Source organism: Pisolithus orientalis (genome assembly GCF_024613125.1).
Source record: "Pisolithus orientalis strain OTSU chromosome Unknown F5J12scaffold_47, whole genome shotgun sequence".
In the NCBI taxonomy this organism is placed as follows: domain Eukaryota; kingdom Fungi; phylum Basidiomycota; class Agaricomycetes; order Boletales; family Pisolithaceae; genus Pisolithus; species Pisolithus orientalis.
In genome coordinates, this window is record NW_026260828.1 from 114,240 (window position 1) to 132,422 (window position 18,183).

The following is an 18,183-nucleotide window of genomic DNA, read 5'->3' on the forward strand; positions in this document are numbered from 1 at the left end:
GTTATTGGCAGCAGTGATAGGTTTGGGGATGATTGGCTTGTAATTGAAAAATTTACTGTGGTAGGAGGACATATGACATGAAGTGCCTGAGTCAAGCAGAATGGTTTCCTCTGTGGAATTTAGGCTTTCACCTGTGAGAAGAACATGATTGAGGGTGTTCATGTATGCATCTTCTTCATCAATCACAATGTCCTGGGGGTTTGGAATTTCTTCCTCCACAATTTCTGTGAGCCAATCATCATCCTATGGGTGAACTAGCCAAACTCCATCAGGTTTGGAGTCAGTGCTGGTCTGTGTGCTTGAGCTGGCTGTTGCACTGGCTGCAGTAGCCACTTTTCTGGAGCCTTTCTCCTTCTTTTTCCCTTTGGCCTTGTTCTGGAACCACTTGGGTGCTTGCCCAGCTTTTCTGCCACCCTCTTGCCAGCATTGGTCTTTTGCATGATCTTTCTTTCCACAATTTTTGCAAGTAGACTTCTTTCTGTCCTTTGCTGAGTAAGCTGCATCTTCATCTTTGGAATTTCCAGAGTTTCTGGAGTTGCCCCTCTTCATCCAAGTTTGGTGCCTATCATATTCATTGGAAATTACTTTCATTATGAAGTCCAGAGATAGGTCCTTTTGCATGACCAGGGCTGAAGATGTCATAGCTGCAAGGTTGGAGTCATATGAAGTGGGAAGTGAACTGAGAATGATGGCTGTGAAGTTGTCATATGTGATAGACTGTCCAAGTGTGGCAAGTTGTTTGCACAGTGCATGCATCTTGTCAAAGTGAGCATGGATGTTTCCTTTTTCCACACAGCAAGATTCTTGGAGTTTTCTCCAAAGATTGATTGCAACAACATGGGAGCAGTTTTGAAAAGATTGGTGAGGACACCCCAAACACTCTTCACAGTCTCTTCCTTCAGAACTTGAAGGAACAGTGATTCTGGAAGTGACACAGCAATCACTTGCTTGACATATCCATCATCCTTTGCCCATTGCCAGAGTTTTTCTGGGTATTTGCTGACAAGTTTTTGCTCTGTGGCTGTGGGCTTCCAGCAGGGGTCTTTTCCCACTGAAGGGTCCTCCAGTTTCACATCCAAGCCAGTCAGGTGTCCAATCAGCCCTTTCAAACTGATGGCCCATTCAACCTGAGCCTTGTAGTATAGCCAGTTGCTTCCATCCACATTTAGGGTTGGGACTTGTAAGAGATGATCATCTTTTGCCATAGTGGGTATTGTTGCTGTGTAATAACTCTTTTGGAATTAGAGCATGAGGGTGGGGCTCATAACCTAATCAAGGTATGAGTTCTATGCTATGTCAGTACCAAGTAAACAAGTGGAAATATAGCTATGCTCACCTCAGTGCACAAAGTAGTCACTGAGGTGGAAAATAATGGTGCAGAAAATTTATAGTACCATAATTACTGAGTGGGTTGACATTGGAATTTAATTCCAAAGGTTGGGGAGAAATTCCAAGCCCTCTGCGCAAAACTCTGAGATGCTACCATAACTCCAGAATGCATACTTGACAGAGGATGCTGAACAGACAGCAAGTAACCTTTCCCTGAAGTCAAAGACATTTATGGTATGGCAATCTTCATTATTTGTAGGTCTGGTTCATACTAACTGATAATGGACTTGATGTCAGAGAGCTTCAAGAAGTTCATGGGACTGCAAAAACTTGATGGGTAAAACTTAACAGGCTATCCTATGGGAATTGGGGAAGCCACAGGTACTTGACCAAGGGGTCAGTCCACAGGGAAGAGTTTGCTGTGCTCTGACTGGAGAGCTGGAATGCAGGACAAGTCAGTGAATGTGGATGGTCTTGAGAAGGTCATAAAGCACATGCAAGCAACCACTGAGCAGGTCCTAGGCATGAAGGTGGTTGTGGATAAAATTGGCCCTGTACAGCTGGAAAAGGCAGTACATTCAAACTATATGCAAATGGCAGGTGAATATTGCAAGGCCAAGAAGAAGTGAAAGTGTACTGAAGAAGATGATGACTTTGGAGACAGTGAGGTTGAGGTGGTTGAAACAGTTCTTGGTCATGCACAAATGGAGTCCCATGTTCAGTCTGTGAGTTATGAATAATTTCTGAGATACAGATGAAATGAACTTACACATCAAAAAGAAATTAGATGCATGAAAATGAAAGCAGGAATCACAGGAATGCAATTCAAAGTGGAAAGACAGTAAATATGATACTGCATTCATTTTGAATGTGATGTCAGATGATGATGACCCAAATCATGTACCTGGAGAGTCACTTGCATACATGGCAATGGAACCAGAGTGGTGACATCCTAAGGTAAGTGCCAGCACTGGCAGGTTCTTCTTCAGGCATCACTCCCAGCATGTTTGCAGGTCTCCAAACTGTTCTCAGCCATTGATGCTCTGAAGGATTCTCGACCTGATCAAGCCAAGTTGGTAGGAACATGAATATGTTCAGCAGAAATGAAAGCTGGAGCCCCACCTTTGGCAAAGTCCTTAGCCACACAAGTCTGAACTTGGATGGTAAAGCCAGAACCTCTTCAACAGAACTCAGCATGGATCACAGCTGGGAGAGTTGCAACCAGTGGGGCTGTATGGGGAGAAGACAAACCAAAAGAACTATCAAGAGATAGGAAAGGGAAAGGTAAGGTGGCAGATACTGGTCTTTCAAGGAAAAGGGTGGTTATTCAGAAGAAAAAGGTTGGAGATAATGAGTTTGAGTTGAAAATTGCAGTGGAGGCTGCACAGAAGAAAATTGATGAGCTCATCAATGGACAAGGGGGAGTCAATGGCCTCTTCAAGTAGAAAACATCATTTCCTGCAATTCAAATGGTGTCAAGTTCTGAGTTGAGTCATACCTCATCACAATCAAATCCAGTCTGTAGAAAGTGATGTAAAAGTCAAAACATAAATGGGAAAAGTACTCATGCAATCACAGGAAGTGTCAGCCCACAGCGGTTTTGTTTGCTTAGCAAGATGCAGTGCAATTGGAATGATGACAACTGCAGGAAAGTGATGATGAGGGAGTGATTTCGATTTCTCTATACTCATTTGCATATGCAACTGTTACATTGAGTTCAGTGCACTAACTGTGTGCCTGATCAGTCGTAACATGGAATTCTGAGGAAATGATCACTTACAAATGATCCCAAGGCATTACAAGTATTTCCTCATCACAGACCATTGATTGTATAGCTGAACAGTAGAAGGGTGCTTCTTGGCATGGGATATGTACTTTGAAGTGATAGACCAACTTGCGTGGAATGCAGGTATGATCAATTACCACACCTGTGAACTGATCATAGGTGGTTGTGCTGCAGTGGCTGAGCCAATTCTGATGCCATCCTTTATGACAAAGGGGAGAACTTTAACAGAGCAATTAGTAAATATCACCATTCCTGATGTATCAGCTGTCATGTTGTCACAAACTCAGAGCTCAGAGAAGTGCAGCTGTAGGAAAGAAATGATCAATCCATAAACTTCTGGATGCTGAAGACATTGTAAGTCATAAAATCCTTTTGAGCTGCATCATGGTGGGAGAACAGTTGATTCTGTTGGCACATCAGTTATGAGAAGCTGGAAAAGATGATGAGTTGAGCAACACACCTGCCACAAAAACCAGCAATTTGATTGCACCATGTCCCTCTATCAATCCCTTCTGGGTGATGACTCACTCAACCACCCTGCACTCCTGAGCTGAAGCTTCCTCAGGTAGGGAGATAGCCTGCATAATATAAGTCAGTGTTTTCCAATACAGGTATATCAGACTTTCTAGCTCATATAAACTATGTTTCTCAATCCAATTGTGAGCAAGTGAACACTCCATCTCTCTGCCACCATGCCCATTGAGGTTTACATCCTCCAAGACACCATTGAAGCATTCAAATCCAAAGAGCCAGGTTGCATAAGCAGGGCCATAATGCTTAAAGACAACTGAGTAGTGCATTGCAAGATGGCTATTGATTGTTTGGTGGACACTGAGGGACTGAAGACCTTGACAGTAAAGCTGGAGGTAGGCTTGCCCTCACTCAATATCAGCCACCAACATTGACTTGTTTGCAAGGATACATTCAGAGACTGCCAGGTAAAGATACAACTTGTAGATTGCTTGTACATTACACTGAAATGTAAGTTGGTTCTTGCTGTTGCTTGGAATTCAGGGAGCCAATGATCTGATGTTGCCTGTGGGATCATGCCAACAAACCCACAGGACAAATGGGAGTATGTTTGAGAGGCAACACCATTGATCAGCTTTTGGAAGGGCATGATCATTGTCTAGCTAGAATAATATGTGAAAGTGATGTGCTTCTGAAAATAATATACTTGCATTTTGTGGGAGATGACTAACAATCAATGGCCAGATGATTGACCTAATAGTCACCTCATATAATTCCAATCCCACACTGTCAAGCAGGTATCCTACAGTGATTTCATCATAGATAAACTGTTTGATGAGTGCTATTGATGGCTGTCAGTATCAACACAACAGGAGTTGAAAATGAGGCAATCCATTCCATAAAAATTGTGCATGAAGTCAATTGGTGACTGACAGGTGGGAAGCCAGCCTGGGAGCTCATTGAGCACAGAAAATTGCACCCCATGAGCATCTAGAATCGCTTTCTTTGCAGTCTTAGTCTTGGCAACTTTTGCTCTGGCTGCATGCTTCAGTTGCTTGCAGTCATCATGCATATGAAAATCTATTACAAAATTTGGTAAGCCCATTCATGGAACATCCAATGAGTGGGCCTGTCACATACAGTGGCTCAAAAAACTGACTGCATGTTTGGACATTTTTCACTAAAGTCAATACTGCCCCATATCCCCTAACTTAGGCCCTAACCTATAAGTGTATGAAACAAAGCCCTTAAACTTGGCTCTCTATTGGTGCAGGGGCCAAGGGCTTTGGATAAGGTTTGATCAAATGGCAGCCATTTCAAAATGATGACTCATGCAGTCAGTTTTTTGACTTTAGGTTTCAATTACATATATTAGACCTTGGCATACTGTAATATTAGTACATATATCTGGTAATTGTTCTATTATGTCACCTTTATGTAACTGAGTGTCAGACATTATCAATAAACCCCACCATCACCATGAAACCCATCTCTGCTTCTCAAAGAAAGAGCAACATATCTCTCTCCATTCTTGATCTTTCCTCCAGGAAAATTGCTTCCAAAACTGGCTTAGGGTAGTCTACAGTATGCCAGGTCCTTCAGAAACTACAGCCAGAGAAGACTAGGCTTTGTGGTGGCCATCCATTAAAGCTTACCCCTACCAACAAAAGGGCTATTGTTCAGCAAATCATTATTGGCAAGCCCAAAAATGCTGTCCATGCCATTCAATTCATCAATTCTATTATTGATACTCCTGTCTACCACAGACTGTGCGAAATACCCTCAAGGAATCCTCTGTGAAGGCTGTGGTCAAGAAAAAGAAGCCCTTGCTTTCTAATGTACACAAGAAGAGAAGGCTAACCTTTGCTCTCAAGTACCAGAATTGGAATGTGGAGGACAGGAAGAGAGTTATATGGTCAGATGAGACCTAAATACATAGGACTTGGTCAGATGGGCAAGAGTATGTGTGGAAAAAGAAGGGTGAAGGGCTAATTGCTAGAGAGGTCAAGGGTACAGTTAAGTGTGGAAGTGGTTCACTGATGGTATGAGGCTGCAGAAGGTGGAATGAAGCAGGAGTTTTGAGTGAGGTGGAAGATGGATGGATGCTAAACAGTATGTGGCCATTTTGGAGTAGGGGCTGCTGCAAATCTTGGAAGATTCTGGAATTCCAGAAGGTGACATTATCTTTCAACAAGATAATGGCCCCAAGCACACCTCTAGGAGAGCCAAAAGGTGGTTGGAAGAACAGGAAATCAACCTTCTGGACTGGCCTGCACAATATCCAGACCTTAATCCCATTGAACATACTTGGAATCACCTCAAGAGATGCCCCTCAGGTTATGGGAGTGCTCCTACAGGCATTCACTGACTGTGGGAAAGAGTGGTGGAGGAGTGGGGGAAGATTGATGAGGAGCAGTGTCAAAAATGAATAGAAAGCATGCCTAGAAGGATTGAAGCAGTTACATATTAGGGCCAAAGGAGTTCATACAAAGTACTAGATACATAAATTGATATAAAGTCAACAAACTGACCACATGAGTCATCATTTTGAAACAGCTGCCATTTGATCAAACCTTATCCAAAGCCCTTGGCCCCTGCACCAATAGAGAGCCAAGTGTAAGGGCTTTGTTTCATACACTTATAGGTTAGGGCCTAAGTTAGGGGGTATGGGGCAGTATTGACTTTAGTGAAAAATGTCCAAACATGCAGTCAGTTTTTTGAGCCACTGTATATGGCAGATGCTGTGGCAACATATGGATGGGTCTGTCCAAGGCATGTTGAATGGGTTGCAATGGATGGGTGGACCCATCATATGCATGACACCTGTTGTTACAACCAATGGTTGGGCCCATAGAAGGGATGTTGCATCCATCACAACTTATGAGCAGGCCCATCATATGGATGGCAGGTGTTATCATAACCAATGGCCAGGGCCATAGAAGGGATGGTGCATCCACCACAACCTATGAGGAGGCCTGTCGCATATATGGCAGATGCTGTGGCAACCCATGGACAGGCCCATCAAAGGCATATTGAACAGGTCGCAACTGATCAGCATGCCAATCATATGAATGGTAAATGTTATCATAACAAATGGTTGGGCCTGTAGAAGGGATGTTGCATCCATCACAACTTGTGACTGGGCCCATCACATATATGGCAGATGCTGTGATGACCCATGGATGGGCCCATCCAAGGCATATTGAACAGATTGCAACTGATGGGCAGGCCCATCCAATAGATGGTGGGTGTTGTCATAACCAATGGCTGGGCCTGTAGAAGGGATGTCACATCCATCACAACTTATGAGTGGGCCCATCACATATATGGTGGATACTGCAGTAACATATGGATGGGTCCATCCAAGGCATATTGAACAGGTCACAACTGATGGGCAGGCCATGGTCATAACCAATGGTTAGGCCCATAGAAGGGATGTCACATCCATCACAACTTGTGAGTGGGCACATCACATACATATATTGTGGATGCTGGGACAACCCATGGTCAGGCCCATATGAACAAGTCAGAATTGATTTGCAGGCCCATTGAAGATATGGCAAATGTTGTCCTAATCAATGGATGGACCCATGGAAGGGAGATTTCAGGAATCACAACATATGGGCAGGCCATACATTGATGTGGTGATTGCAGCAGAAACCAATGAGGACCCTCATCCAGGGAATGTGACTCCAATTGAAACAAATATGTATGCCTGTAGTTAATATTGTAGATGTTGTCAAACTGCATCAGTGGGTCTGTCAAGCCAATGACAGATGAAGATGGCAACAGCAAGATGGGGCATTGTTGAGAATGATCTGCATAGTTGCAATGGATGCCAGCCCATCAGAAATGCTGCAAACATTGTTGGTTGTAAAGATGGTGTTGCATTGCAGATACATGCATGGTACTGGAGAATAGCAACAGTTCAATATCAGCTGGCTGTTGATAGATTGGGTTTCCTATCTGATGCTTGAGCATACATCAGATCCCAGTCAGTGCTGTAATTCAAATACCAATTCTGCATATTAACTATCTGTACCAATGATCTCAGAATTTCAGTCCAACTATCTGCCCCTTGTCCAGCATAACATGACCCCATTACAATATGCCAAGGACCTTCTGGGTAATTGGAAGATGGATCTGACAGACACTGTCTCTGCATACATGATGTCCAGGTTGTGTGAAGAGATCTTGGGCAGCCCATGTGCCCTCCCACATGTATTGATTCTGTTGCAGATAGCTTGTGAAGTGGACCACATGTCACCAGTCATAGTCCAAGCATATTGTGAATGCAGTAAGTGAATCTATCCAGGAAATTGGAAAGGTTAAGACTGCCACAGTTGTGGTTGAAGACATGCAGGATGCAAAGGCCAATGCAGACCTTTTGACTTACATAGAAATCATGCATCTGGCAGCAGTGATTGACAAAGAGGGAAACATCCTTCTGTGGTATCCCCCAAATGCCTTCAGTCAAGCATATCAGGTTGGAAAATTGAATGTTGCATCCTGTGCCATGCTAATGTTCCAGTCAGGCCAAGATTTGGAACTCCTTAGCAACACTCCATATCCTGAGGTCCAATGGGCCAGCCAGATGGTGGCATGATTCAACCTATTTTTGTCAAGCTGCAGAGTCTGCCCAGATCCAGTGATGTGGGGGGATGAAGTTTGCAGGATCCCAGTACATTCTTGTTCCTTGGAAGGCAAATGTGTCATGCATGCAACCAGGTTGCCCCAGTGCATAATCTACTATGCTGAGGTTATGTGTCATGATTACAGCCTTCACTTTCAGGTGAGTGTTCATTCCCAATCTGACAATTTAGTGAAAAACATAATTTCTGATCATAAAACACATCTCCAAACATTCCTGGCTGTGCATGAAGTTTACTGAAGTCCCATCAGCCATGAACACCCCATTTCTCCATGCATGGCAAGTCTGTGACTCCATGAATGTCCATGCTTGATGCATTGCCTCCAAGTGGACATGGAGGATGTAGATGAATTTATCATGCTGATCAAGAATTGCAGCCATGATGTGATGTGTACAGTTCACCACTGTCCCAACACTGACACAAGCCCATTGCCCAATATCTTCAGGGGAGCATGCATTGCCATAATGACCCACACAAAAGAGGAAGATTGCAAGTTGGATAGACACTGGTAGCTGCTTGTTATTCAATTGGTTGTGGAAGACAGGGTGATGACTGATTTGATCAAGATATCATTGAATATCTCTTGGTTAATGTGCAAATTTTTACAAAAGAGGTCTGGGTGATTTTCTGCAAAATGTTCCAGAAGGTGCAGCTGAGGTGCTCTTGGCATTGGTTCCACTGGGCATGCAAGTACCCTGGCAGCCTCAACCCTGTCATATAGGGCTTGGATCACACTCAGCAAGTTCATATAATGTGTGGTAGTCATTTCTGTCATGGAAACAGAGCTGGTACATCAGGAAAAGGGGACTTTGCTGTAGGTTTTTTTTTTTTTGCTTTTTATTGTCTTTCAGCACTTTTTGTCATGCTTTGTCACTTTATGACTGAAAAATGGCAAAAAAGGGCCAAAAGAAGCAAAAAAAACCACCTATAGCAAAGTCCCCTTTTCCTGAGTAGATGCTGATTCTGAGTCAACTGACATGGATCCCATGCTGAAAGGATTGGTGATTCCAGGGAGACAGGGGAAATGATCATCAGGCTCAGTGGGCTAGGGGAAGAGTTAGATGATGTATCTGTCCAACTGGTGAGCTCTGAATCCATCTCATCAAGTAGTTGTGCTCTAATCTCTTCATTTTGCATCTGGGTAGCAGTGTCAAGTATAGGTTTACCCTCAGGTGACTGGGCTTCAAGTCCAGGTGATGGGGGCTAAGTCCAGTTGACCAGAGTCAAGGCCAGAAGTCAGGGGCCAAGTCCAGAGGTTTGGAGTCAAGGCTGGGAGCACAGGAATAAGACTGGGACCATGGGAAACCAACCAGTGTCACACACCAAAGGTGTTTGGTGACTTGGACATGGATAATGCTGATGAATGGAGATGCAAGACTAGAGCCCTAATGTGAAGAAAGACAGCCAGGAATGTTGGCAGTCATCCTTCAAACAAGAATGAGTCATCAGTGCCAAAGAAAAGAGAAGGAAGCAGGTTAAGTGCCTATAAACATTCTTAGCACCCATGTACAGCATTCCAGTTTTCAATGTATCTCCCCCATTTCAACAGATACCAACACCATTCCCACACTCACTTATAGTGCTCAGCCACACAATCCTACCTTCCAAAATTGGGAAAGATCCTCATACTCCACACATTTCTACAGCACTTGTTACACTTGACTGAAGTTGAGACATAGGTTGAGCTCAGCCACAGGTTAATGGTTTCTACTGAAGCAACAGCTACAGCAACCTCTGTAAATGACAGAGGATTTGGCAATGCCAGTAAGAGAAGTCCAGTGTAGGGAATCCACATTCCCTGGATGCATAAGCCCCTATCATTGACCATTCTGTGACTACCATTACATCCCCTTGCTGCTTGTATCCACCATTGTTCATGCACTACCTTCCCACACCCTTGCTCCTCTCATGTGGCCACTGTGCTTTGGTCACTTCCCTTCCTTCAGACTCTTTCTTTTAACATGGTCTCTGTTCCCTTTTTTTTAGTAGTATACCCACAGCCTCTGTTCAGGCCTGTCTTGTATGTATGCACTGTCATTCAGCCTTCCTCTACTTGTACCTTGTCTTACTTAGGTTCCAGGTTTGCCCAGACTATAAAGCCCTGTACTGAGGTACAGAATGGGACCTTTTGGCACTTGGAAGGTCACCACAAGTTTCTTTTCCACCTTGTCTACACCACACATTCTGCATACTGCCACACATGAACTACACACACCACTCACATCACCAGTACTACTCTGTGGACCATGCTGTGCACATCATGAATCACTACTGTTACAAAGTGCAGGGTCTCACCTTCTAGTCTCAGTAGTCCAGAATCCCTTGGGACAAGCAATTCATTCCCTTCATTTTTATTGTTGTTATCTAAGCCATCTAGTTCATATTATACAGCTACTTGGACTTTTCCTACAACTGGAGCCCACCATGAGGGATTCTGCTGTCACTTCCAGAAGGTCACTCAGGCACCCCACCAAACACACTGAACTAGAAAATTTTTGCCTGCACTTTCACAACTTCAACCTGTCAGAAGACTCCAACCTCTTCCACCCTGTTTCACCTGTAACACTGGATCATGCACAATTACCTGCTGACATTCTGTGGGTACTACCCATGATCACTCCTCCTAATATTTCAGCAGATCAGATATCCATCACACTGGATCACCTAGATCTCACTGCCCCTGACCTTCCCAGTGGCTTTATCCACTCAACTCCCCAAAGACCCAAAACCCCACCATCACCTTTAACACCCATCACATCATCTGATTCATCATCACCAATGCCCTCTCTTTCCTGTCTCCTTGATGCCTCCAAATCTATACCCAGACTCTCAGATCCATCTGCCACACTGCTGCAACCACTCACACAGTCACAGACCACCCATCAGCCAATTAGTGACCCACCAACACTTCCACCAGTCTGCTTGCACACTATACCAACTGCTCCACATCTGGAACCAATACCCATTCCACCCATTACCAATCTGGTGCTGCCACCACAGGTTAACCCACCAATGGCTAATCCTCAGTTTCAGATGCCACTCTGCAGTACACAAAACTCACCTAAATTTAGCAGAGATTCCCCTGCACAGCTCCCATGATACCTCAAAGACATCAACTTCCTCAGTACTCTTGCTGCCCTTGATGACCATGGCAAGATCAGAGCTGCAATCTGCTACACTGACCTGGAAGAAGCTGAGGTCTGGCAAACACTTCTGGAAGCTGCACCTGTGGCTGATGACTGGGATGCCTTCATAGTTGCTGTTAAGGGCTTGTACCCTGGCTGCAAGGGTGATGACCACTACTGCTGTGCAGACTTGCAGTACCTCATCAAAGAATACCAGTCCAAGCCTATGCAAAACCAGGACAACCTTGGAGAATACCAGCAGAAATTCGCTAAGATCTCTGCCCTCCTCATTAAAACTAAAAAGCTTGCAGAGACAGAATGGGACTCCATGTTCCTTAATAGCTTCCCAAGGGCCATTGCAGATCATATTTGTCATCAACTCTCCATAGTCTGCACTGACCTCCACCCAGATGACCCATACCTGCTTGCAGAAGTCATCAAAGCCACCAAGTTCCTTCTGACAGGATCTGCCCTTTGTAGCATGCTACTGACATTGGCAACCATGGCCTCACCAGCTGCACCTCCCTCACCAGCCTACATGCCACAGGTGCCACCTGCTGGTACTGTCATCAAACAAGAATACAACTTCCAGACACAGTGACTGCCACAGCAATGCAGACCTGGCTGCAGCTTCTGCACAGACCCCAATCACAGGATGAGGATGTGTGCACTCATTGGAGTCTATATCCATGCCAGTAAGATCACAAGGGGTATGGACAACCATCTCTACCTTGCAGACAGAAGCTGAATTCCATGCTTCCCTGAATGTGACTCACTGAAAGAAGCTGTTGACTGTGTCATGGCTGACAGAGCCCAGGCCAATGTGTGTGCTGCAACTCCTGCTGCTCTGCACAACACAGCCACACAAGGCACCACTAACCTCTTTTGCATTGCTCACCCCAAAGTTGATGTGCAGTTGGAGATCCAGCCATCTGCCTTTCTGAACACCATCCAGGATGTAGATGAATCAGCCACTGACTTAGATGATCCTGACTTTCAGGTGTGTGTCACCCAAGCTTGGGCTACATATCAGGCAGACAAAGGTAACAAGGGCACAGTCGTGTCCCACAGAAAAGAAAGCCTGCTTTGATGGGGTTGAGATTACAGCTTGACCTGTGGCACATCCAGCCAACCCTCCATAGGTAGATCTTCATGCAGCCACTGTCAAAGAGGAAATCATTTCCCCTGGTGTTTAGAGTTCATGTGCCACTCGCCAGGCATCTGAGCCATCTGCACCTGCACCAACATCCACCACTATGAAACCATATGTTCCCCCAACTAACCCCACTCTGACACCTGTGTGCAAGGATCCCACACCCACAGCAGTTGTCCCATCACAAACACCATACCCAGCAGCTCACAATCATAACCAGTATCATTACTTGTTCCCTCTAGAAGATGATGCCACACCCAAGCATATCATGGAGTGCATACTTGAAACCAGCATTGCCTTGCCAGTCAAGGAACTATTCGCAGTAGCCCCTGAGTTTCGCAAACAGTTCAGGGACATCACCATGGCAAAATGCATCACCACCAATGAGATTGAGGTAGTTCATAGTGACAATGACAAGGGAGTACATGTAAATGAACTGACCAGTTGTGACCCTCAACAAACTGCACATGAGTACAGAGATCATGTCATCTACAGTGATGACAGTTCCATCATAGCTCACCACACTCTACTGCTCTGCTGCATTGAAGCCAAGGTCCCTGGGACCGATGTCACAATCAACTGCATACCAGATTTTGGCTTGGAAATCATTGCTATGCCTAGGCACATCTGGGAAAAGATTGGGCTGCCATTGTGCAGTGACCATCTCATGACTATGACCTCTGCTAACATGTCTAAGGACACTACTGTAGGCATTCTAGAGAACCTGAAACTCGACTTCAGAGCTGGACCAGTCATGCTCCAGGTTCAAGTAATTGAACACACCAACTTTGACATGCTTCTCAGGCATCTGTTCATCTGCCTTATGAGTGTGGTAACAAACAACTATCCCAATGGTGGACAGCAGATCACTCTCCATGACCTGAATGATGGCCATGAGTATGTGCTGCCCATGTGCCCATGGCATGAGGGCTGTCTGTGCTGTAAGTGTGGCAAGCACTGCCATAGTCACCAGAGTATTGTTGAATGGGGTTTTTGAGTATCAATGATCCACCAAACAGTTGGGGAGAGCCTACTAAGATGTCCTGTTTCCTGTTTAGCCACTGTTATCAATTCCTCAGTCCCACAGTCTCATCTCTAGCCTTCACTTCAACAAACTTCCCTTTGCCCACAGTACTCATGCTGCAGAACATGCCTGCAGGAATACCCTCACCTGCTTTCACTTTCCTCTCCTCCACTCAGACCATACTAAACCCCTCTGCTATAGCTGCTTTTGGCAGTGTTTACCAATTAGATCCCACAGTTTGCACTCTCATTTACAAGCCAGTTGCCAAGAAGGTTCAGACAGTACCTGCCCTGATGGTGGAAGAATACCACATCATGCACAGCCTGCCTGATGATCCACTCACTGGTCTCCAACCACCTCCTACACATCCACCAGACTTCAATCCAGGTATCCACTTCACTGCTGAATGGGCTGTGGAGCTTGAGCTTGATCCTGCAGATTGGCTTTGGCCAGAAGAACTCAAACTTGTGACTTGGCTCATCTCAGTCCACAAGCCTGCATTCACTTGGGACATCACAGAGTGCAGACACCTAGATGAATGCTATTTCCCACCTGTAAAGATCCCCATGATCCTGCACACACCTTGGGTCCAATGCAATATCCCTATTCTGAGCATGATACATGCCCAAGTCATAGACATGATTAAAGATCACATCAAGTCCAGCATGTATGAACCTTCTACAGTGGCTTACTGCTCCTGCTGGTTCTGTGTAGTAAAGAAAGACAGAAAGTCTCTTCACCTTGTGCATGACTTACAGCCCCTAAATGCAGTAACCATCTGCAATGTGTCCATCCCACCCTTCATAGAACATCTCATGGAATCCTTTGCTGGATATGCAGTGTATGCAATGATGGACCTCTACTCTGGGTATGACCGGCATGCGCTTCACATTGATTCCCATGACCTCACCACCTTTGGTACCCTGCTCAGACCACATTGGCTTACTACTCTGCCACAAGGTCATGCAAACACAGTCCAGGTATGCCAGGGAGATACTGTGTTTGTCCTCCAAGATGAGATCCCACATCATACCTTGCCTTTCATAGATGATGTCCCCATAAAATCGGAGACCACCCACTATCAGTGTGCAGACAAGTCCTATGAGACTATCCCAGAGAATCCTGGGATTCAGAAATTTATCTGGAATCACTGTATAGTCATTAACCACATCCTTCAGAATTTGCAGAACATCAGAGCCACTGTCTCAGCAAAGAAGTTCATGCTAGCCACTCCATCTGCTGTGATCATTGGCCACAAGTGCACCTTCGAAGGTCATGTCCCTGAGGAAAGCAAAGTACAAAAGATCTGCAACTGGCCTGAGTGCTGCAACCTGACACAGGTTCATGGTTTCCTTGGTGTTTGTGGTGTCCTCTGCATCTTCATCAAAGACTTTGCCAAAATCATGTGGCTGCTAGTTGCACTCACATGGAAAGATGTACCATTCACATGGGATGAGCCACAATGGCTCAAGGATGAAATCATAAAGTCCCCTGCACTCCAAAGGATTTACTATGAGTGTAGTTGTGAAGTAATTTTAGCAGTTGACACTTCAGTCATCGCAGTTGGCTACATCCTTTATCAGCTTGGTGAAGACAGAAAATGATACCCTAGTCACTTCAGATCCATTACCCTCAACAAAGTGGAAAGCCATTACTCCAAGGCTAAGCTTGAGTTGTATGGCCTCTTCTACACATTGTGTGTGGTACATGTATACATCTTCAGTCTCACTAACAATGGTCCCACATTCATTCAAGCCTTAGATGCCCTAGCTGTGCAATATCATATCCATCACATCCATATCTCTCCTTACAACTCTCAGGCTAATGGCATTGTAGAGCATTGCCACTATGATGTGCACAAGGCTATCATGAAGAGCTGCGAGAACAATGACTGCTGCTGGCACACCATCACACACTATGTGTTCTGGGCTGAGCAAGTCACCATCTTGAAGTCCACAGGTCTATCCCCCTATTTCATGGTACATGGTGTCAAACAGCTGTTCCCATTCAACCTTGCTGAGGCTACTTTCCTTTTGCCCCTATCCCATGATGATGCAACACTGCTGAGTACCACAGAACTGATTGCTTAGTGCATGTACCAGTTACAGAAGTGTCAGGATGACCTAGACCAGGTCCCCAATAATGTCCTCCATGCACACTTCCAGTCTATCCAGCAGTTTGAAGCCACCTTTCAGCATCACATTACAGACCATAACTTTGCTCCCAACACCCTTGTGCTCATTCACAACTCCCATGTAGAGAAAGAACTGAACCAGAAGACAAAGCTGCAGTACACTGGCCCCATGGTCATCCTTCATCAGACCACTGGGGGCTCATACCTGCTGGCTAAGTTGGATGGCTCCATCTCAAGACTCCACTTCACTGCATTCTGCCTACTTCCCTACCACCCATGGTCTCAAACCCATGTGACTGTGACTCACATTACTGGGTTAGATGATGAAGAACTAGACCACCTTCTTGAGGAGACTGAGGATGACCCCACTGATGACAAGGTAGAGGCTTTTGCCTCAGACAGCTGACTATCCACCCTTTCTGGCACCCACAGCCTGTCCATCATGCCCTCCCCTTCTTTCCTTCCTACTTGCCTCCATACCCTCTCCTCCAACAATACCCCTACCTCCTTCTGCAGCTTCACCTGCCTCTCCACAGCCTCTTCTGCTACCCTCATTCCTTTCCCCATGCTGACTGGGGACAGTCAGCATTCAAAGTCCCCTGCAGGGGTGACCTGCACCCAACTTACATAGTTTGTTTCTTTTTATCTGTTTTACCCTGGGTTCTGTCCAGAGACATCTGTTCCACCTTGGGTTGCATCCAGCGATTCTACTGATAGCTAGTCCTCACACAAAAAACATAAAAACCACTAACAAAAAGTCAAAAACCATCCAGAAACATAACAAAAATAAGTATATAGCTAAAACAACATTTCTCCTATCTCTCTTACTAGTCTTGCTAATGCCATCCTTGGCCACTATAAACCATGGATACTTGAAACTACCCTGCACATTTCTTCTTTGAATGCACAGTCAGTGTGTGCACCTTGATCTGTTTTCCTTTCAGTTCTTCTTCTGTCTCCTTGCAATTGATACCCAAAGACTGTCCCAGTTACCCAATAAACAGTCCCTTCATTCTCTCTTCAAGAATCCATCACATCCTACCATCAAGACCATTCTACAAGGACTCACCACTGAGAGAAGTCAAAAGTTGCATGAAGAAGACAAGTCAGGTGGTACCCCATGCACAATATGATACCACAGTCAATCTAGGGCCAGTTCCTTGCCACACAGACAGAGGTCTTTCACAATGCCTGACATTGCAACTACCAGGGACAAGACAAGGCTTGGTATATTCCCATGGATAAGATGTGGGCCACAGCAAAAATGGGACAGGATGCAGAAGGGTGTCTACAAACTACATGGTCATCTACTCTATGCCAAGGTCTTAAGGGGCCTCTGTGAGCTGGTCTACACTGACCTGCAGATGCATGGTGGCTGCATGCGAAGCCATGGCCTCAGCCCTCACCATCATCAGTGCTTGAGACAAAGCTGTGGTGGTCTTGTCATCCAGTCCACCATGCACCAGTCCCTTTCCTTTTCCGTGGGCCCTGCTCTTGACCACCTCCACAATGTCATCATCATTGTCATTGTTGTGACCCCACTTTGATGGACTGGCCTTAGGGGCCTTCATGGATTGCACTGTAGCAGATTAGCCTCAGATGCATCAAGACACAACTGCTACTTACCAACTGATGTGCCTGCCTGTGCCTTCTTGCCTGCTGCTTTGCTTGACTTTTCACAGCCCTGCTTGATCCTCATGCAGGCATTGCAGGTCTTGCCCAACATTCCAGTACAAGAAACCCCCTTCAGAGTGCACTGCATGCATGGCTCCTTGTGGGTGATCATACCCACAGCTGGGATACAGGTCTTTGGCCAGGCAGGCTCTTTGTCACTCTTGGCAACAGTCTGCCAAGAGCACTGTGTGGTGGCAGTGTCAGTGAGACTGGAGGATGTGCCCACATTGACTTACCTTGTGAGCTGGCTGCAGAACTTCCATGTGTGACATCTTCACTGCACCATCATTGCCAAGCTCCACCATGGTCTCCTCTCCCATCTGAACATCTTGCTCCACCTTTGCATGTGCTTCCACTCTACACCAGGTTAGGGACTCTGAGGGTGAAGTTCTGAGGAACACTGCATATGATTGAGCAGCTCAAGTCTGGGGTTCTAGGACTTGGGCTGGCAGACTAAATACTACATGTAAATGGATCATGAGGCATCTGCATGTAATGAGTTATCTGTGCTATTGGTTGAACAACAACATTGCATGTCCCAAATGAGGCACAAGGAAATATTGCTAGTGATGGAAGTAAAAGGCCATTGGAACAAGGAGAAGATGGCCAAGAAAGGAAAGAACATCCAGTGGAAGGAAATGAAGTAGCAACAAGGCAAAAACAAGGGTAAAACATAACATTACCCCCCTTCTAAGGCTTGAAGTCCCCAACTTCAAACTACTCTCCATAAGGTTCTCTGGTCATGTTGGCAATGGCAGAGTCATCAAAGTTGAAATTGTCATTGTACCCATCATTGTCCTCACTGTCAATGAGAGTTTGATCATCTACTAGCCTG

General features: G+C 45.4%; 3 protein-coding genes across 3 annotated transcripts; 1 reads left to right on the forward strand and 2 right to left on the reverse strand.

Annotated features, from left to right (window-relative positions):
- Positions 1-1,772: 1,772 nt before the first annotated feature.
- Positions 1,773-2,774, forward strand: F5J12DRAFT_786013 (uncharacterized protein; the record flags this gene model as incomplete). The annotated part of the gene is made up of 5 exons (XM_051743349.1): positions 1,773-1,929; positions 1,990-2,054; positions 2,210-2,286; positions 2,431-2,492; positions 2,536-2,774. The coding sequence occupies 5 exons, from the start codon at positions 1,773-1,775 to the stop codon at positions 2,772-2,774; spliced, it is 600 nt and encodes a 199-aa protein (XP_051595832.1).
- Positions 2,775-3,676: 902 nt separating this feature from the next.
- F5J12DRAFT_907339 (uncharacterized protein) lies at positions 3,677-4,691 on the reverse strand (the record flags this gene model as incomplete). The annotated part of the gene is made up of 6 exons (XM_051748919.1): positions 3,677-3,693; positions 3,738-3,954; positions 4,012-4,117; positions 4,178-4,248; positions 4,318-4,427; positions 4,520-4,691. The coding sequence occupies 6 exons, from the start codon at positions 4,689-4,691 to the stop codon at positions 3,677-3,679; spliced, it is 693 nt and encodes a 230-aa protein (XP_051595833.1).
- Positions 4,692-16,999: 12,308 nt separating this feature from the next.
- Positions 17,000-17,653, reverse strand: F5J12DRAFT_897063 (uncharacterized protein; the record flags this gene model as incomplete). The annotated part of the gene is made up of 3 exons (XM_051747996.1): positions 17,000-17,253; positions 17,301-17,532; positions 17,585-17,653. The coding sequence occupies 3 exons, from the start codon at positions 17,651-17,653 to the stop codon at positions 17,000-17,002; spliced, it is 555 nt and encodes a 184-aa protein (XP_051595834.1).
- Between the last annotated feature and the right edge of the window lie 530 nt (positions 17,654-18,183).